Source organism: Ailuropoda melanoleuca, chromosome 8, assembly GCF_002007445.2.
Source record: "Ailuropoda melanoleuca isolate Jingjing chromosome 8, ASM200744v2, whole genome shotgun sequence".
Taxonomy (NCBI): domain Eukaryota; kingdom Metazoa; phylum Chordata; class Mammalia; order Carnivora; family Ursidae; genus Ailuropoda; species Ailuropoda melanoleuca.
In genome coordinates, this window is record NC_048225.1 from 72,060,987 (window position 1) to 72,083,168 (window position 22,182).

A 22,182-nucleotide genomic window follows, 5' to 3' on the forward strand; every position below is an offset into this window, starting at 1 on the left:
TTACTCCATGGAATTTTCATACTGGATGGTTGTGTTTTGGGTGATTGTTTAATATTGCTTTCTGTTCAGTCGTAAGCATTCTGTGGCTCAGCGGTGTGTCCCCAGTTCCTGTCCCACTGCCCGGCAGCACCTAGTGGATATTTGTCGAATGTGCTCACGCATGAAATCAGTGACTTTGCAAAACTCTTTAAGCTAGAACAAAGAAAAGACAGTTACAGAAGTAAAGAAACAGGATGATAAGATAGGCAAGACAGGTCCATGTAGCACAATGGTCAAACTGTAGTAGAGCTATGCGAAAATTAAACTTTACAATTAAGAAATTCAGGGTTGAATTCTATAATGATACGTTTACTAAAGGATGCCAAAGTTAGACTGAGTTCCAGATGAGCTCTACACGGCTGTAGTAACGTATGTTGGCAGAGGTTAAAGAAAAGAGCAGAAGCCCCAGGCACTTCACTTCATACCGGCTCTCTAGTGCGGTAGCTTCCTTAACCGACCAGCACTTACAGGACTGCTGACCTAAGCTGCTGCCTCCAGGGTTCCTGCTTAAAACCCACCGTCTGGTGCCCTGCAGCGCGCTGAGTGCCCTCTTCCGTCTGTCTGTGCGTGTGTGCGGCTACCAGTAGACTGGGATGGCCAACAGGATCGGTCCTTGTTTGCGCTCCCAAGCCTGTTCCGTCAGGTTGCGCTTCTTATTTTAGTTAACGATTTAAATCGTTATTATATAAACTAAGGAAAAGAACAGGAGGAGATGACGTTTCTGTGAAAACTTAAGTTGAATGTTTTGAAAAGAGTAGATAAAGGGTAATTACTAAAAATACTGCTGAATTAGATGTGAAAAAAGAGCTGTAAAATATTAGGGATACAGTATTCTTTAAAAAAGAAAGAAAGGAGGGGCGCCTGGGTAGCACAGCGGTTAAGCGTCTGCCTTCGGCTCAGGGCGTGATCCCGGCGTTATGGGATCGAGCCCCACGTCAGGCCTCCCCTGCTATGACTGCTTCTTCCTCTCCCTCTACCCCTGCTTGTGTTCCCTCTCTCGCTGGCTGTCTCTATCTATGTCGAATAAATAAATAAAATCTTTAAAAAAAGAAAAGAAAAGAAAGAAAGGGAAAGATTCTCTACTCAGCGTGCTTGATGTGTTTTTTAAGTTCTTACCCTTTTCTTTTAAAGATTTATTTGTTTTAGAGAGAGAGAAAGTATGTACACAGGAGGGTGGAGGAGCAGAGGGAGAGGGAGGGAGAGAATCCTCAAGCAGACTCTCACTGAGCGAGGAGAGCAACGCAGGGCTCAGGCCCAGCACCCGGAGACCCCGACCTGAGCCGAAACCAACAGTCGGCCGCTTCACTGACGGAGCCACCCAGGCGCCCTGAGTTCTCTTCTTACTTTTAAAGCAGTTTTTTCAGTCTGTGGGTCATGAAGTCAATTTAGTAGGTTGAAAGCAGCGATTAAAAAAAGAATATATCAGATTGCATTACATCTAGGAAGGAGCATTATTTCGTGAAATCCTTCTTGAGTTTTTAAAATTCTTAATACAGATGTAAAATGTGAAAAGCTTGAAAAACAAAGCTTAAGAAATTGAAACTGGAAATATTAGAGTAAGTATTAAGGCTATGATTTACCCAAAAAAAGAAGAGGAAACTCAAGTTAGTGGATTCAAATTTTAAAGCAAAGGTTTTGGTCCACCATCAAAAGATTGGTAAATAAATACTTATTTATGTAATATGAAATACATATTTCTGTTAACATGAAATGTTTAAGTTATGTACATAATGGTTTTATGATATTTATTTTAAGTTGACCTTTTTAATTGACCAACCAGTTACAAATCTCCATGTCATGGGTAAGAGTTTCAGCATATTTTATTTTACTTGTGTTCCTCTCATTCCTCCTTGTTTTTTTCCCCCTGCCTTCTCTGCCACTTAATAGTGTGACCTAAGAGTCGTTCTCTAGGCCTCGATTAGTTTTTAGGAAATAAAATAATCCTTCAGAGCTCTTGTTATTTGGCAGTGTTTACTAGCCAGAATGATAAGATAAATTCTGTTTTGGTGTTTGCCCATCTAAGATTTTTTGTAAATAGCGGGCATTCTGTTTTCTTATATCTTTTCTTCTTAAGCGCTGAAATCCCATATTGCAACCTTAGGGGGCATCATTCATATATTCTGTGATATTCAGTGGCATTGCTAATACCCATCACTTGATTCTGGATCTAAGAAATTTCCAGATCCTGGAATGTTCTTTCATATTTGAGCATTAGTAAATTATTTTAGGCTGTCTGTGGGTGATGAGTTTTGGGATGAGTTTTTTTGGTAAGTTAACCATTTATAATTCCTGAGATAATAAAGCATTTTTATTACTGAGCATCTGCTGAAGCAATGTCATTGTATTCTGCAAAGAAGCTAGTAAGGAGACTAAAGTGGTAGATTTTGAAAAGAGGTGAGGATTAAAAAGGATATTGGCGTGCACTTGAGATTGCCTAGGAGTTGAAAGCAGTGGAGCTAGGAGACGAAAAATCATACAGAGAGGCAGACAGGCGGTGCTGGGGAACAGTTGCTGAGTCGTACCTTCCCGTCCACGGGACTAGGTGTACAGGCGGTCCAGGAGAGCGTGCACAAATGGCTGCACATCTGGAATGTGACCAGGCTGGAATTTGATGATTTAGGTACGTAGAGTAGAGGCCTACCTCAGTTCGCTCATACACAAAAGATGTGTTTTAGAAATATAGTTTGTAATTGAGTTGTTATTGTCCTCAGTTGCCTTTCTAATGAGACCTAGACTAGCCCATATGATCATGAGTGAAAAATTACTCTGTATAGTGTTAGCCATGAATTCTGGATCCTGGAAGAGCATTCTTCCCCTTTTTAAAGAAAAGTCTCAAGGGTGCCTGGCTGGCTCAGTTGGAGGGAGTTGCAACTCTTGATCTCAGGATCATGAGTTCAAGCTCCACATTGGGTATAGAAATTACTAAAATAATAATAATACCAATAATAATGAAAAATTATAAAAAGACTCAGTTTTAAGCATAATTTTGAAATATGTGAATTTTAACTTTGTCTCTCAGCTCCTTTTTATACTTCCATATGCTACTATTTCCTATTTTCTACTTTCTGTGAACTCTGTGCTCCCACCCCTATCCCCCGAGTACAGGTCAGCTAAACCGCATTTATTTTATAAGAGTATTTACTGGCCTTTTTCCAATGGGAACAATTACTACCACACTAATTACCTCAATGAGGTGTTAAAGGGAAGCAGTTGAATTGGATTAATTTATGCTGAAGTGTGAATGACTGACAACCCTACCAAACTTTCCAGAAATTATTTTCTTTTTTTTAAAAGGGTATTCTTTTTAGGTTAAGTTTAATCTGATATTTCAGACAAAGGGCCAAATACAGTGCACACTTGAGTTTTGTGGGGAAAGCTGTCTGTTCCCTTCTTTTGGATCTAACTTTGCCATAGTTGGGGGAGTACAGGGGAGAGGTAGATGGTAGCCAGCCTCCCACAGTCCATCTGTAAAGGCCCAGACAACCTTCTGTATTTAAACCTGCCTTTTAGAATGTGTAGAGTACCCACATCAAGGGTGGCAACTGGGAGTTTTCTTGTCCTTCCCATGGTAATGAAGTCCACTGCATGGGCGAGGCTTCCTGTCACTGGACAGACGCATCTCAGCACTGCCTTCTCCTGCCCCTCTTCCTGTTCCTGGAGTGAAGATAATGAATGACTTTTGTAGTAGAGGAGACAGGGGTCCCTCTCTGGATAGCAGTCTTTGTGCGTTGGTGAGCTCTTGGCCCCCTTTTATGCAGAGGCCCTGTGGGACTCTCTTGGCTTGAGGGGGGTAGTTATTAACACTGCCAAGGTCCTGCCCCTGAAAGGGTACCTTCCAGCAAACGCTTCTTCGTTGGCAGTGATGGTCTGGCTGCAGCTACAAGTCATACTTAGCTGATTTGTGATAAACCAAATTGGTATCAGAAAGGTAGTTCAGAGATGTCACTGCATACAGCATAAAAAGTAGTTGGTGAGTTGCAGAGATCTTCTATAATAAGTACAGGCAGTAAATGTTAATATTATGAAGGCAAAAGAGGAGGGAAAGAAACGTATATTGACATCCACTATATACCAGTCACCGTCGTCATTGCTTCTAGTATTTTCTCTCCAAGTAGAACGTATATAGTCCAAGGCATTAAAAACTCATTTGAATTTTATATTCTGTTCTATAATATAGTCTTGATTGTTTTACTACAAAGTGTTGTGAATTATTATTGAATAAAATTGGTGCTGTTGAAAGATGTAGCCTGTTTATCCTGCGTCGTGGTGTCTCCCCTGGCAGAGCCGCCTCGTGCCCCACTCCAGGAGCGAGTCTAAGAGGCTTAGGCCCATTTATCCTCACAGCAGCCTCATGAGAAAGGATATTATCATTTTACAGATGGGAAAATTAGGGTTCGAAAAGAGAAGGAACTTAGTCTCACCAGTCCTGAGTGGCAGTGTTAAATTTCTCCCCTAAACTCTCTCCTCATATGGATTTTGTGATTCTGTACAATGGAAGAACTAGCAGTATAAATAGTGTGCTTATCTAAAACTTAAGAAAGATTTTTGGTTCTGTTCCTACCCAATTTATTGCCTTACAAAGAAATCTTTTTAAAGGTCCATTGTAGAAGTCTTGTCATTCATTTCCACATATGCATGTTGAGTTTAATTTCAACCATAATGTTGGGGAAAAGTACATACATATTTTGGGGACACCTGGGTGGCTCAGTCGGTTGAGCGTCTGCCTTTGGCTCAAGTCATGATCCCAGGGTCCTAGGATCGAGCCCTGTGGCGGGCTTCTTGCTCAGCGGGGAGCCTGCTTCTCCCTCTGCCTGTAGCTGCCCCTGCTTGTGCTCTCTCTCTCCCTCTAATAAATAAATGAATAAAAATATTTTAAAAATACGTATTTTTAATAATCAGATGCTAGGCATGCTTGAAGACTAGTTCTAAATAAAAGGTTATTAGTGGGATAATACCCTGGAGAACTCCCCTCAATTCTAGTGCAGTCTTCTGTGTATCTGTACATACTTGACTTTTAGACACAAAATCTTTGTCACCAATTATTAGTGTCCTCACTACACTGAAAACCAGCTTTTTAAATCTGCTGCCGTATTTAAGCCTCCCCCCCATGCCTACTACTTCCATCAGTGTATAACTGGGCCATAGTGTTTAATAATAACCAAGAGCTCAAATTGTGATGTCAGCAAAACCCGATTTTAAATCCTGACTCCAAATTATTAGTGTCACATTGGGTAAAGTGCTCCAGCTCACTGTGCCTCAGTTTCCTTGTGTGTGTGTGTGTGTGTGTTTTGTTTTTTTACAAAGAATGTAGTAATACCTACTTTATAGGATTTTTATAAGTCTTCTCCTGAGTTGTCTATGGTGATTACAGCAGAATGTCCTGTCATAATGCCTGAAAAGTTTTGGATTGATGTTTTTACCTTGTAAATTTACTTTAAATCGAATAGATATATTCTTTAGTAAAGAGTATAAATACATATTTTTTCATATACATTAGGTGAAATTTACTTGAAAATACTAAGTCCATAATTTATATGACCCATTTTTTTCATGATTGATATTATAAATAACAAACTGTCTTCTACTTTGGATTGATTTTGATGGGGGAAGGATATGTGGCATTCAGCTAATCTATTCTGTTAATTTAGTAGTATAAAAAGATTTATAGATGATGAATTTCCATACTCCTGAAAATAATTTTATAGCTCTTGCGCTGTTTCTGGGTTGATATTGTTGCCTTGTTTTAAAGTAGGACTTTCCCCAGTGTATGTTAATATTTGGAAAATTCCCTATCAGTAGGCTAGCACCATCTTGACAGCCCTGTGTTCTGCTTCTACCTTGCTAATTGTTTCCTTGGGATTATTTGGATTGTGTAGAAAGCTTTTTGCAAATCCGCTTATTACTGAAGTCATTGTTGCCAGCAGGAATAAGATTAAAGGTGCTTAAGTCTGTAGAGTTGTTTCTAATTTGTACGTGTCATTTCAGTGCCATTTTAACAGAACTCTGTCTCCTGTCTCTCCCTTCTCCCCTGGTACTATCTCAAGTTAGGTCCGAGAAGCCAGGCCATTGGAAGAAATCTCATTTTATCCTCCTAATTATTATGCTGGCACTCAGGAGATAATTTTTCCCTTCATGCACTGCCAATTAATATGCAAATGGACTGATAAATATTTATGCAATGATTTAAATTATGCAGGGAGTGCTTTCAGTGTGTTCTGTAAATGAATTGTTCGTGGACTTCAAAGTGCTGGCTGCTGTGCTAACGAGGAGAGATTTGCATAAGGCCCTAATCACACGCATACTGATTAAGCTTCATTATGGAAACTGCCAGCTGCAATCTTTGTTTCTATTTTATTACAAAAAGGGGAACTTTTCATGCTTCAGTTGCCTTGACAATGTCAGTCCTAGCTGGTAGGAGAGACTAAAACTCCTCTGAGCAACTGAAGTTTCCTTATTCAGTTGAAGATTGCTATGGTGTAACTGAAGTTGTATTTTGCTTCTCCCCCTAATCCACTTTCCACCTCCCATCCTTGTTCTCTCAAGAACATAGTGTAGATTTGGTAGAAATAGTAGTTACCTTCTTTCCCCACCCCAAACTGCTACCTGTTTCTTCCTTGCTCTGGACTGTCTGAACCTCTAGAAGATTTCACAGCAATGCTGGACTGCAGTGACTATGTTCTAGGTGGGTACCAGCACACTTCTTTCTTATAAGCTTTAATATGGAAATGGCGTGTGTGGGGTTGACTATGCATAAATGCTTAATCGCATATGCAACCAACTCGGGGGAGGGGGGGAAAGAGGTGGATGGAGCAGAGAAGGAGGAAAGCATTTGCAAGGCAAGAGCTTACTTGAATTTGCAGTAGGTCCCTCCCTACCACTAGCTCTTCTGGTTCAGAGGACATTTTCAGTAAATAGCATAGATTGGGAATTCAACTTAAACAGAGTACATTTTTGCTTTTTGGAGTAATATAAATATCTATTGGGAGCATTTCATGTAGTTCTAAAAACACATCTAAATCTGAAACAAGGTATAAAGTGTACCTAAATAATGTGTACATATTAATAAAAATGTTTTGCATACCTAATATGAATGTCTTCTATAAAAACCAAAAGTGCATAGTGAAAAATAAGGTGGAGCCATAGTGCAGAATGGCTCCCATAAACGCTAATGCAGAGGCTAATTGCGGTGGTTACTGCCATAGGACTGTTGATCAGTTTCCAGATTTGAGAAACTATCAACTTTTCAAATTTTAACTGATATTAGCCTTTTTTATTTAAAAAAAATCAACTTCTTCAGAAAACAATTTTAAGTGCGGGAAAACCTATTTTTAGAGTTTTCTCTATAGAACAACAAATGTTTTAGGAGAGGGGTGTGAGCCTTGATTATATAAACTGTCTTTGGTAACTGAGATTTAAAATAGATTGAGACACACTGTGACTCATGGTGGCTCTGTTTTGTGTTGAGATTTGTCTGTTTGTATGCAAAATTCTTGAAACCTCTTTAGGTGACTCTGGTCACCTGCAGAGTCAGATGATACAAACTCCAGGACTTTGATATTTTAGGTCGAAAACCTTTGCAAGTGATTTTTTTTCCCTGTATGTCATTCTTCTTGCTTGAAAATTTGAGGCTTGACCCCCCCATCTCCTTCACAGTTGCTAAGGGTAAAATTAAATGATAGTTCTGAAAATGTGTACATTGTTAGGCAGAAGGAGGGGCCGAAACTCAAGGCAGTAGTAATATTTGTACAGCACAATAAAAACCACAATTTAAACAGCAAACTGATGGCAAGAATTTAATCCAAGAACAGTTTGTAGACTGTATTAGACTCATACAGTCAGCTCCGTGTGCCCAGAGAGGAAAAAAAACTTCAGATTATCAAAAGAGAACTTACTTGGATTCACTCTTTTACATCTATGTTGGGAACTACAGAAAGGAAAGAAATATACCTTTTTGAAATATTTTTAGCCTTTTGAAATATTTAGAATTAGAAATTAGAAATTGTATCTTTGTTATTTGTAATGAACAGTAACTCATTTGAACAGTCTTGTACAGTTAGTCAGAATTTTGTTTTATTTACATGTGTATGTGTGTGTGAAGTAATTTTGTTAAATGTCTCTAAAGCTGGACAGTTCAATAGAAAATGCTTAGAAGATTCACACAATACCTGTGACATAATTTTCAGTTTAGATATGTGGAAATTGGAATATGAAGTGCACAGCACAGGCTCGTGACTTGTTAAGAATTATTCCTACTTCTTTGTTTAAAAGATATGCTACCCTTTTTATGACTATTAACTGGTTCATATTATTCCCACTTTCTTTCAACATTCTAAAGGAAGCATTGAGCAGAATGTATGTTTAATGGTATATTAACATTTGTTGTGATCTTTGTGGACTTTCATAAGATTTTGATTAAGTCATTCAGAAAGCTGATTATCACTAAGTTGTACACCTGTTCCTTTCAAATCTTAGTATGCTTTCAGTGACATTTAAATTCTTCTGTACAGTAGAGGCAAGGAAGTTGTAGAACTGCTCTCATTTATGACCACAGAGAAACGAATTTGAATCCTTCGAACATCTGAAGAACAAACCAAAGATATGATCAAACTGCTTAAGACCATAAGACAAACATCTGTTTGAAAACCTGTATTAGAAAAGGTATTACACAGCTTCCAGGTTGGAAATGAAATCTCTGGGAGGAGGACTCTTGATTGCCTGTCATCACTTGCGCATTTGGAGAAAGCAACTATGGACAGCATGGCTGGGACTTCTGACGATTGTTTTGGTTCCTAGTTAAACATTGAAGCAGATGACAAAATGTACTCTTCAGTGAAACATTCAAATATAATATAGTTTATTATTCTCAACTAATAATTACAGTTAAATGGTTCTTAACCCAGTAGGGGAAAAGGGGGAACTTGCTTGATAGTAAACTTGATGACAAATATGCTAAGTTTGGGTTTACAGTAGAAGTAGAATAAGGTATGTATTAAATGTGTATTTAGGTTTTACCCTGTTAAAAAGGTGGAAGAGAAACAGACTTGTTCTTGTCTCTTGTGTATCTTCTGGGATACCTGATACTGCTTGATGAAAACTTTTTGACTATGAAAACTTTCATTAAAGAGATGACCCTTAAGGAGATAAACCCACATCAGGAGGTTCTTAGGGGATATCAGATAGGTAGTATTTTTAGGTGGGTGTGGTTGTGGTTCAATTTTGAAATTATTAGATATATCTGTTATGGCTTGTGGTGCAGTTTCTTGTACTGGTTTATGATTGAGGTATGAATTTGACATATTCTCACTTTGACACATAGTTTTTCTAGGCTGGGAGTAAATAAGGAGATTTTTTTCTTAGACATACTTTCTTTTTATTCCGTTAGGTTGAGTTACTGCCCAGTCTTTTATGAAGATTACCAGTGGATTGTTTTGGCTGTAACTAACGAATACCTTTGCTTATGAAAAAAAGAAATTTTATTTGAGAGTAGCATGTTTTACTTTGTAAGGTGCTTGGCCCCAGCTTTGTTTCTTTATTTTATGCTTCATATTATATTTACTACATTTACATGTTAGACTCTATTATACTTTTTTTTCAGGTTTGATTTCAGTTATCTTTGTTAGAAGAACATTAAAATTCTTTGGAAAGACAGTTTATTTGTGGATCACTTCAGGGTTAAGGGAATCCTGAATTTCTTTCAGATAAATTTTTATTACAGTTTCCAATGTTTTAGTGTTGACACTATGTGTCTTTGAACTATAGGACTGTAACATTAGTCAATATTATTAAACCTTCCTTTGCCACAATTTTGCCTCCCTAACCACATCCCCAGTTTTTAAAAAACCTCATTCAGGGGCATCTGGGTGGCTCAGTCATTAAGCGTCTGCCTTTGGCTCAGGGCGTGATCCCAGAGTCCTGGGATCGAGCCCCGCATTGAGCCCCTCATTGGGCTCCCTGCTCCTCTGGGAGCCTGCTTCTTCCTCTTCCACTCCCCCTCCTGTGTTCCCTCTCTCGCTGGCTGTCTCTCTCTCTCTGTCAGATAAATAAATAAAATCTTAAAAAACAAAACAAAACAAAAAACCACCTCATTCCCCTCTCATTCATTGCAGACTCAAGAATGAACAATCCGTCAGAAACCAGTAAACCGTCTATGGAGAGTGGAGATGGCAACACAGGTAAGAAATTATTCCCAGATCCAGCTTTTTAACTAGATCTAATGGAGTTAACAGAAGAAACTTTCCATTTAACTGTGACTTCTGTTTGGCAAATAAAGACCAGTTGGAGTATTGAGTTGTCAGATATAATTTAGTGCTTGCAGGAACTGGTATTTGTTTAAGATTATTTAGTTTCTTCTGCAGATTGCTTCATCTTTTTGTTGCTCTTTATCAGAGAAACTCTAAAGTAGTTGAGAGAATAGTCCATTTCCTTTAATGGAAGTTCTGGGTATGAATCAGGTCGGGTAGTTCTGGGTATGAATCAGGGATTTGTTACTAGCTTTGGACTTTAGGCAATTTCCCCAATCTTTTGAGACTTTATTCACCTATAAAATGGGGATAATATATTTTATAGGTCATTGTGAGTATTAAAGGAAATGGTTAAGCACAGTGCCAGCTATACAGTAACCATTCAGTAAAACGTCACCCTTGTTACAGGTGTTAATCAAAATAGTAAATGTTATCCATCCCCCCCATTCAATATAAATTGTATTGAAGTTATGATAGTGTCAGTAGATAGTTAAAAACACACACCTATTTCTAGTATGTTCTTTTATTTGGTGATTTTTAAAAACATACTTGATTTAACTATTTATCAGGAGTAAATTAATATCATATAAATGAGAAGAGTGAGGCTCCATGAGAGAAAGGTAAATCCCTAAAGGATAGAATGTCTCCACAACCCATACTCTTAATCCATCACGTTGCTCAGAGGACATTGAACCATGTGTCTTTATCATCTGCCAGAGATGGTACAGGAACTTCCCCCAATTTCTGGGGAAGAGGCATAAATTAAAATACTCAACTGTGTAAGAAGGGAATTATGGGCAGGGACACACAGATAGTAATAGTTTCTAAAGTAAACTAGGTTTTTCACTTGGAGAGCGGGTTGCCTCTTTGACGCATCATTTTAAAATTGCCTAACTATGGGAGAGAGTAAGAATGAGAGTCACTCCTGGAAACAATCTTTTTCACCTCTACTGGCCACAACATCTTTTAATTTGAAGTAGACGAGTTGAACCAATATAGCAGTTCCCGCCTACATATCTTTTCATTCGAAATTGTTCTCCACCTGGAGATACTTGGTAATCCTTTAATCTCTAACGTAGACCTGTCTGTTTATGTGCAGCTGAGCCATGGGGCATCCTGTTGTACTGAACAGGTCACTCCGAACACTCTGAGGCTAGCCAGGTAGACTGCCGTAGTACCTCCTGGGGAGGACGAGGGCGGCATTCTGTTCTGTCTGGATTCTCAGCTGCAGTCTCATTTTTGTTGTTTCTCTGTCCTCTGTTTGGACCCCGTCTTGCATTATTTTGTGGCACTGTCCATCTGCCAGGGCTTTGGCCATCTAGCTTAGGCGTGGGACTTGTTTGCAAAGAGAAACAGGGCGGTTGATCCCGTAAGACGTTAGGGGAGAGTGTGCAGCGCACGTGTGCCCAAGGAACCACTTCGAAGGAGAGGCATGTATTTCTCAGATGATTGGGCGAACACTGAAAATGTCACCAGACTCCTTGAGAGGCCTCTACTAATAATAGACGTTTCAGTGGCTCCCATTTACTGAGCACCTACCTTTAATAATCCCCCAATGGCATATTTTTAAAAATCTTAAGCACTGTACCCATTACCTGATTTCAATTTGAGTTCTTAATGACAGCCCTGTAAGTTAGGTATTATTATTTCAAGGACTAGGAAATCAAGGCACAAAACCAGCCAGGAAATAAAGGCAGAATGAGGATTTACACCCTGCATATGGTTTCTCCCATGAATTCCAGTAACGTAAAACAGAAAATTTAAGCAATGCTTTGTTATATATTCAGGTCTAAAACTATTTTCAGAGCTATACAGAAGAGAAATTCTAGCTGGAGCACCTGTTAATACAGTCTCATGAATTTCTTGACTTGTTTTAATACGCAGTGTATGGCAGACTCCTAGAACTGAGCAGTATCAATATAGATTTTTACTTTTTAATGTCTCTAAAACTCAGCATTTGCTGCCTTTGTAAAATTACAAATTACTTCCATGTTACAGACCTTTACATGCACTTGAAGATAACTAAAACCTTGAATGTCAGTTTCTGAAACGTTAAGGGCCTATCACTGTGTTTTTAGCATCTCCTACTGGTGTCAGTTTGTTAGTTTAGGAATATAAAAAGAACTTCGAGTTCCAGTTTGCCTATTAAATTACAATGCCCAATATATCAGTTACGGAATTACAGTTTACTCAGACAGTTACATGCTTACAAATTGATTTTTATTTAAAAATAAAACAAACAGACCTGCAGATTATTTAATTGTAAAGGATATATGGGTTCTTAGTTTCTACTAATTGAATAACAAAGTTTTCAGTAGAAAGAACCCTTAGCGTTGTAATAAAACTAAAGTCTCACCTTTCTTGGATTTGGAATACTTTTGTGTAGATTTCTAAAATTTTAAATATTTCTAGAAAAAAACAACTTTGATTTGTGACATTTTACGGGGAGTAATACTATAAAATTATTTCAGATTGTGTTTGATAGTTTTCTTCTTTGCCTTTCTCCTGCCAGAGCAATCTGTTTAAGTTGAGCAGATAAATCTGATGATGCATTTTTGTCAAATAGCCCTTATGTGTTCGCAGAAAACCTATAGTTTAGGTTTGTCAATGTCTTTATTCATTAAGTGCCTGTCATATGTAAAATATTATATGTGGTGTTATCAAGATGCTAGTGCAAATAGATGAGATTCCCTCAGTCTTTGAAGAGTTAGCAGTCCACTAAGAAAACAGATATGCAGGTAAGAGATGCAGGGTAGATTATTGTATTGTAATTCAAGAGGAGGTATAGAAAAATATCATAGTGGTATTTCTTTGAGGAAATTTGAGTATTTTTTTTCTTGAGGTATAAATGACATATAACATTATATTAGTTTCAGGTATACCACATAATGATTCCATATTTGTATCACATAAATGATGACCATAAGTCTAGTTTCCCGTCACCATGTAAAGTTACATAATATGGAGTACAGTATTTTTGAATATTGTCTTCATTGCTGTAATTACATCCCCATGACTTACTATTTTATGACCCGAAGTTTGTGCCTCTTGACCCCCCTTTCCCTTTTCATCCATCCCCCAGTCACCCTTCCCTTCTGGCAACCACCAGTCTGTTCTCTGCATTTATTAATTTTGTTTTGTTTTGTTTGTTTGTCTTGCTTTTTAGACTCCACATATAATGAGATCATATGGTATTTGTCTTTCTCTGACTTATTTCACTCAGCATAATCTGACTTATTTCAGTCAACATAATAGATCAGCAGGATCCATTCATGTTATCACAAATGGCAAGACTTCATTCTTTTTTATGGCTGAGTAGTTTTCCATTGTGTACATATACAACATCTTCCTTATCCATTCATCCATGGATGGACACTTCGGTTATTTCCATATCTTAGCTATTGTGAAAAATGCTGCAGTGAACACGGGCATGCATATGTCATTTCTAATTAGCATTTTTGTTTTGTTTTGTTTTTTGGATGAATACCCAGAAGGGGAATTGCTGGTAGTTCTATTTTTAGTTTTTTGAGGATCCTCCATACTGTTTCCGTTGCAGCCATACCAGTGTACATTCCCGCCAACAGTGTACTGAGGTTCCCTTTTCTGCACATCCTCACCAATACTTGTTACTTCTTGTCTTTTTGATAGTAGCCATTCTGACAGATGTGAGATGATATCTCATTGTGGTTTTCATTTGTATTTCCCTGATGGTTAGTGATGTTGAGTATCTTTTCATGTGCCTGTTGGTCATCTGTATGTCTTCTTTGGGAAAATTGCCCATTTTTTATCAGATTTTTTTTTCATTATTGAGTTGTGTGAGTTCTTTATATACTTTGTGTGAATTCTTTATATATTTTGTCATAAATTGACCATATGTGCGTGGGTTTATTTCTGGACATGGGTGTCCAGGTTTTTATTGGTATAAAAGCCAATACCATACTGTTTAGATTATTATAGCTTTGTAATATAGTCTGAAGCCAGGCAGTATGATGGCTCCAGCTATATCCTTCTTTAAAAAAACAAAAAAAGATTGATTTATTTTAAAGGAAGAGAATGAGCAAGTGGTGGGGGGTGAGGAGGGAGAGAGATAGAGAAACCCGAAGCAGACTTCCTACTGAGCACGGAGCCTGATGCCTGGGTCAATCCCAGGGCCCTGAGATCACAACCAGAGCTGAAACCAAGGGTCAGCCTGGGTGGCTCAGTTGGTTAAGCATCTGAGTTTGGCTCAGGTCATGATCTCTGCGTCCTAGGATGGAGCCCTGCAGTCACAGGGCCCTGCAGTCCTACAATGCGCTCTGCAGTCAGTGGAGGGGGGGTCCTGCTTCTCTCCCTCTCCCTCCGCCCCCCCCATGCACAGGCGTGCACTCTCTCAAATAAATAAAATCTTTAAAAAAAAAAAAGAAGATGATGTACCCCTTTTTCTACAACTGGAGAGAAGGTAGGGTTGAAGAATGACAAAACTGAGGTGGAAAGAAAAAGGAAAATGAGGAATAATTCATATTAGGTTGCATTTTTTTCATTTATCATTAAAGTAGTTGAGGTGTCATTTAAGAGGAAAACAAGGATAATAATAGCAGCAGTTAAAATGTACCGAAACGTTACTAGATATGCATGTCTAGTTGCTTTGTTAGGTATGCTTTATATCATAATTGTTAAAATACTCCCATAAGTAGTGTTACACCTGTTTTACAGCTAAGGGAACTAAACTCAGCGCTGTTTAGTAATTTGTGATTGTAAAGACCATGAGCCTTTCATTACTTTTCATTATCTTACCCTGCCTCAAAGAGTGAATGAGATGGTTTTGGGAGTTTGAGTAGAGTGAATGAGTTTTGACATAGCTACCTTTAAGGAACTGATATAAATAAATACATAAATAAGATTAATAAGCTTTTTGAGGGTCAGGCTCAGTTTAAAGAAAACAAATATGTAGCTCATCTAGCCAGCAGGTTTATGACCTTTTCGTAGCCTAGCTTAAGAAGTCCAAGATCACGAGCGAAGAAATGGCAGAGCAGATTATTTTTCCAAAATAATTTCCTTTCAAAAAAATTATCCATCAGATAAGAGAATAGTAGTGATATTTCTTACAGTTTTTTGGACAAGGATGCTGCCAAGGATATTCCTCCTGGAGGAAGGAATAACTCCCATTTCTTTCTCCTCCCAGCCCGTGGTAACCTCCGATCTATGTTCTGTCTCTATGAATTTGCCAATTCTAGATACTTTATGGACGGGAATCATACAGTATTTTTTCTTTTATGTCTGACTTGTTTCATTTAGCATGTTTTCAAGGTTTGTCTACATTATAGCATGTATAACTGCATAATAGTCCAGTGTATGTACCACGTTGTATTTATCCTTTCATCTGTTGATGGACGGCTGGGTTGTTTTCACCGTTTAGCTACAACTACAGTGAACAGTGGTGCACAAGTATCTTAGAGTCGCTGTTTTCAGTTCTTTGGGCTAAATAACTAGTAGTGGAATTGCTGGGTGAATCAACACAAATTCATTATCTTTACAGTTCTGGAGGTTAGAAGTTCTAAAATTAGGGCGTTGTAAGGCGGGCATTCCTTCAGGAGCCTCTATGGAGAATCTGTTTCCTTCCCTTTTCTAGCTTTCATAGGCCACCTACATTCCTTGGTTCATGGCCTCTTCCTCTATCTTCAAAGCCAGAAGTGAGATGTCTTCAGAGCTGTCATTCTGTCTGTCTGACTCCTGCTTCCATCCTCACATCTTCTTCAACTCTCCTTGCCTCCCTCTTCCTCCTACACGGACCACTGTGATTACACAGGGTCCGCCCACATACTCTAGCATAATCTCCCTTATCTCCGGACTCTTAACGTAATCAGATCTGCAAAATCCTTTTGCTGGGTAAAGTAACTATTCAGAGCTTCTGGAGATTGCCGCTGTGGAGATTTGCCACACCTTTGGCCACTGTTGTGCCTACTACACTGCTTTACCCGAAATTAAATCTGATCATCTGTATTACCAATAACAGAAGAGTAAAAAAAGTTGTTTAAAGGTTTATAAACATCAGTAAGAAACAAAACCAAAGCATTTTTTTTTTGATGTTAGAAATATTGGACAAAGTTCAAAGTCTTGCTCACTTTTAATCAAAGGGCAGACTTCTTTCATCAGTACTTCTAACAAATGGTCATCTACCCTGAACCCGGGCTCATCCACCGACAGGGAACAGTAGTTTTTGACACATCATCTTCTGTTGTTTTACGGCTCTGTTATCTATATTCTTTTGAATTCTGCCCTAGGAGTAACACAGATTGAAATGATTTTCCCTATCTTTTAAAAAATGAAAGCTCTTCTGGAAGTCATTGCCATATTTTAAGTCTTCTCCATTTACTTGATATTTATTTTCAAATACTAATTTATTATGGAATAATTTATTATAGAGTAATAATTTATACTCTAGTAATAGTGGCTGTCATTAAGTATTTCCTAGGTGTGTTAAGCACTTTGTATAGATTGTCTCAGTTAGTCCTTGTAACAACCATATGAGGCACTATTTTTCTCTTTTTATGGATCAGGGAATTGAGGCTCAGAGATGCTTGGTCACTTTTGAAAGGTCACACATATCTATAAAAGTGAGTAGAGCTGTTCTCTTGTCCTTTGAGCTATGTTGTTCCTTACGTTTTGTCTTCAGTGTGCAAGATACTGTACTAAGTAAGATCACTAACGTTGAATCAAATATTGATTTTGTTCTCAATAAACTTATCTTACAGAGAAATATCGTGCAAATGTAATAGAAGATTCGGAAGAAGTGTGCAGAGGTCCATGAGACTTCAGTGTGGGGGAACTGGTTTCTAGCTGGGAGGGTGAGGGAAGGCTTGGTAGAAGGTGGAGCTGTAACTGGGCTCGGAGGGCCGGACAGCATTTCAGTGTGATGGTGGAGGCAGTGTGTGTACTCGGCAGGAAGAAGCCGTTAAGCTAAGATGGGAGAGAGAGATCTGTCCTGAAGTTCTCTGATCCCTTCCGACTCTTCCATCATGCCCTAAGATTTTTAGATCCTATGTCATCCTGTCATCCTCAAAATCAGACAGCATCCAGTTCTTCAGACTTCAGTGCAACCATTACCATCACCATTGGCTTATTATTATTTTTGAAAACTTACCATTGGTATTTATTGTAATTATTTTTTATGATAAGGTAAAAATGATATTAGATTTAAATTTTTTAAATAAAAATGTTATATTTTCTGATAATATTTAATTGTTTTGAAATATTAAAACTTACTTCAAAGCAGCAGACTCACTTGTTGATTCTTTGTGGTCAATTAACTTTAAGTCTTTTTTTCACCCGAATTATGATGGTGCCAAAGCCCCTCCCCATTCTGTCCTTACTCACTTTGATTTTTCACTCCAATGATTTTTTTCCCAGGATGATGTCAAGATCTTTTTGCAGCTGAAAAGACCAAATAAATTTATTAACACAACCCAATATAGATCTATGAAATTGCATTCCAGAAATATTTTATCAGAAGTTTCTAGCAAGCGGGGATATTTATTCTGTGAGATTTATTAGTGCTCTGGCTGATTTTAGCAGATTATATTAGTAAAGGAGCTTGAGCAGACATCATTTTTTCCAAGATAAAGAGAAAGGATCCTGAAAGACCAGGGCACCAGTGGCCATACCTGCTATTCTTCTTGGTAATTGAAGAATCTTGAAGTCTTGAACCAGCCAGTACTAGTTTTGGAAAACATTTCCAGATAAAATACAGTGTTTCTGAGAAGAATCAGAAATTCACTGAGGAACAGGCCTCACATAAAGTTCTCATCAAAACAGTAGAGCAATCACAGATTTCAGACTCTGAAGGGCTGTTTTCCCTTTGAGGTTACGTTTATCCAAGGGCCATTTCTAATACTCTTATTGATTTCATTATTATCATTTTAAATTTATTACATGTTTTACTGTGTAGACTACATTCTGTACTGGCCAGAGCGCTCTTATGTAAGCCTGAGGGTGGAAATATCAATACTGATTTTTCTTGGAGTTCCTCTTTGGAGTTACTGGAGTTTTAAATAGAGGGTAGTTCCATGGGTCGGTGAAACTGGCTGGAGCACTTGTAGAGAGCCTCGGGAACACAGTGGAGGATATACTGTGTTCTTGGTGGTCTAGAAGCAAAAAGCAAATGCCTGTAGGAAAGCTGGATCTCCCTCTAATTTTTGGTTTGATAAGTATCAGTTACAAGATACCGCTTCTAAGAGATTCTGACAACTACATGTTGAGAAACTTGCCCTGGCCCTGCCCCATTGGTGCGTATGCGTTTTGTTTTTTGTTTTGTTTTGTTTTGTTTTTTAGGTGTATGAGGCTGGGATCTATAATTACTGAACCTGTGAGAATACTAAGTGGCATTTCAATTAAGATTATATTTTTAGGGCACCTGGGTGGTTCAGATCAGTTGAGCGTTTGCCTTTGGCTCAGGTCATGATTCCAGAGTCCTGGGATTGAGTCCCGCATTGTGCTCCCGGCTCTGTGGGGAGTCTGCTTCTCCGCCCTTCCCCTGGCTTGTGCGCTCTCTCTCTCTCTCAAATAATAAAATCTTAAAAAAAATAAGAGATTATATTTTTATTAAATGAATGAAGGAGTGTGTGATCCTTTTGCCAGGAGTAATGCAATAACAAATATAGGATTTTAAAAGTAGTATCTATTTCATTTTTATTCATTATCGACAGAAATTTGGAACATTAGTAAAGGAGGATTTATTTGCTTAAAAGGCCACTTTATTTTTTTTTATGTTTTTTTATTATGTTAGTCACCATACAGTACATCCCCGGATTCCGATGTAAAGCTCGATGATTCATTAGTTGCATATAACACCCAGTGCACCATGCAGTAGGTGCCCTCCTTACTACCCATCACCGATCTATCCCATTCCCCCTCCCCCCTACCCTCTGAGGCCCTCAGTTTGTTTCTCATAGTCCATAGTCTCTCATGCTTCATTCCCCCTTCTGATTACCCCCCCTTTCTTTTTTTTTAATGTTTTTTTATTATATTATGTTAGTCACCATACAGTACATCCCTGGTTTCTGATGCAAAGTTCGATGATTCATTAGTTGCGTGTAACACCCAGTGCACCATGCAATACGTGCCCTCCTTACCACCCATCACCAGTCTATCCCATTCCCCCCCCCGAAGCCCTCTTGTTTCCCAGAGTCCATAATCTCTCATGCTTCATTCCCCCTTCTGATTACCCCCCCTTTCTTTATCCCTTTCTTCCCCTGCCAATCTTCCTCGTTCTTATGTTCCATAGATGAGAGAAATCATATGATAATTGTCTTTCTCTGCTTGACTTATTTCACTTAGCATTATCTCCTCCAGTGCCGTCCATAAAAGGCCACTTTAGGTACAGGTTGTGAGATTATCTATAATTTTCTTTCTTTTTTTTTTTAAGATTTTATTTATTTATTTGACAGAGATAGAGACAGCCAGCGAGAGAGGGAACACAAGCAGGGGGAGTGGGAGAGGAAGAAGCAGGCTCCCAGTAGAAGAGCCTGATGTGGGGCTCGATCCCAGAACACTGGGATCACGCCCTGAGCCGAAGGCAGACGCTTAACAGACTGCGCCCCAGGCGCCCCCTATAATTTTCTCCTTTTTTCCTTAGAGGGCAGTTTTGTTTTCTGTCATGTTAATTTTTGTGTGTGTGTGTTTTCCCCCCCCAAGTGTAAAAGAATTTTCTAGCCATGTTATACTTTACATTTTACTTGAAGCAAAAGAACTAAACTCATTACTTTTTCAATTAGATCCATTATATGGTACTCTGGCTTAGAGCAGTGGCAGTGGAAACCAGGGGTCAGATTTAATGAGCGTTTGTGGGAAGAGGAGAGGAGATTGAGAAGGGAGTAAACAAACAAGGGAAGAGAGTCATCTAAAGTGAGTGCCTATATTTGGCTTGGGACAGGGACAGATGGAGTGCCATTCTCTGAGCAGGGACTGCCTGACCTGCAGGTAGACGAGACAATGAGTGATCCAGTAAGTTCTGAAAATGTGGCATTTGGAGGTGCCTTGTGGTGCCTGTAGGTGAAGAAGTGAGCGATGGAAGACAGAGCTGTGTTGCTGAGGAGAGAAACCTGGCTGCTTATATAGGAGTGGAAATATTTAGCAGGGAGGTACCACTGGGAAGAGCGTGGAATAAGCCGGGAAAAGAGCCAAGGACAGACCTCTTCCACAACACTGAAAGGGCTGGCAGAGGCAGAGAGGCCATGAAGGAGCCCTGCACCATCCGGGAGGCTGGCCACAGGCTGTTTGTGGCTGTTAACATTAAAATTAAATGGCCACACTTCTAGTGCTTAGCCACGTGTGGTTAGAGGCTGCCATATTGGGTTGCCCATATATGTAACCGTTCCGGCATTACAGAAATTTCCACCAGACAGTGCTTGAGTAGACTAAAGAGCAACCATGGAGATGAGAAGTGAACCAGATGGTGACGTTCATGGAGTTAGTATCCAGGGTAGTTGGGTCCCGCAGAGAGGTCAAGACATAGGACGCTTAAGTTGTGACCTCTGTATTTGACAGTTAGTAGTTCCTCGGGGGCTTTTAAATGGTTTTAGGTGAGTGGTAGAGAAAGAAATTGCTGCGGATAGAGAAGTGAATGATTGAGGAAAGGGAAGGTAAACGTAGGCAGCTCTTGTTACAGACACTGTGAGAGGCCGTAGAGGATGTTAGTTAAGAGCTCAGGCCCTGGAACCGAACCATCGGGATTCAGATCCCCTTCACTTACCAGGTACGGTACTTCGGGCAAATTATTTCTTTCTGTGCCCCAATTTTCTTAGCTGTAAAATGGAGATAGATAATAAATCATTGCATAAAAGTGATGTATACATTGAAAGCAAGTAGATGTATGACTCAGTAAGTTCTCAATTGGTAGTATTTATTCTGAATATGATGATGATGATAGTGACTATATATTAAATAAAGGGAAGGAAAGAATAAGAGAGGAGGTCACGTATGTTTGTATGTGAAGGAGAGGAACCAGTAGGAGGGAGGGGTACAGAAAGGGTGTATAATTCAGGAATCCATGTTCCCAAGGAGAATAGAAGCTTTAGGTTTCTGAGCACTGGTAGACGGAAGTAGCTTAGAATAAAAGAAGGTCCCCTCCCCTCCATATTAAGGCAGAGAAATGGGAGAGTGAAGAAGTTAAAGATAGATAGAACAGCGACTTTAGATAAGTTTGTAGGTAGAAGGGAAGGTAAGAAAGCACTCTAGATAGAGTTAGGCACAGAGGCAATTGGGGACGTCCTTATGATACTGGGAAGATGAAACCAGGGAACAAAGTACAATGAAATCTGGGAATACATCCAGACAAATAGACAATATTGAAGGATTGATAGCAAGCGAGGAAGCTTGACACTAGGTAAAATCAGAGGACCAGAGGTTTCACTGCAGCTTCTCAGGCACTTTGTGTTTCTGAAGAAGGCAGGGAACTACTCACATCTTAAAGGTGAAGGTGAGTGAGAAACGTGTGACTAGGTTAGGAGGCAGGAGAGAGATGGAGCAGAGTAAATCTTTGGTAAATTTTTCTTTTGTCAACAAAACTGTTAGCATGATAGTACAATTTTAGAGAAAGGAGTTTATTTCTGGTTTTCTTGGTCCTCAAAATAGAGTCTTTAGGTGACACGTTTAAGTTTTTTGAAAAAGACTTGGTGTGAATAGCTGGTAGGTCATAAGTTATTCATTTTTCTACAATTAAGAGTAAAGTCTGTTTCAGTAATACCTTTCATCCAGATAGACTTTGTAACAATTCGACAGACTAACCATTTATGGAAATCTTGTCGCACTTCACTAATGTGCAGTCACCTACAAGGTAATGTATAAAAACAATTTAAAAAAAAATATCATTACTTAGGAAATGAAGAATATACAGTATTACAGCAGTGGAAATTTTTAGTAGATACGT

The 22,182-nt window shown here is 38.8% G+C and overlaps 1 protein-coding gene across 8 annotated transcripts in view; it reads left to right on the forward strand.

The window, feature by feature from the left end:
• Positions 1-22,182, forward strand: part of POU2F1 (POU class 2 homeobox 1) — a 175,274-nt gene that overhangs the window by 87,931 nt on the left and 65,161 nt on the right. For 5 of the 8 annotated variants that reach the window (XM_034666676.1, XM_034666674.1, XM_034666675.1 and 2 more), the window contains one exon: positions 10,146-10,211. The exons of 1 other annotated variant lie outside the window; for it this stretch is intronic. In XM_034666676.1, coding sequence (XP_034522567.1) covers positions 10,146-10,211 — 66 coding nt within the window. Of the gene's footprint in view, positions 1-6,357; positions 6,722-8,546; positions 8,698-10,145; positions 10,212-22,182 lie in introns of those variants that run through there. 2 more of the 8 variants (XM_034666679.1, XM_002927377.4) reach the window with 2 other exon arrangements.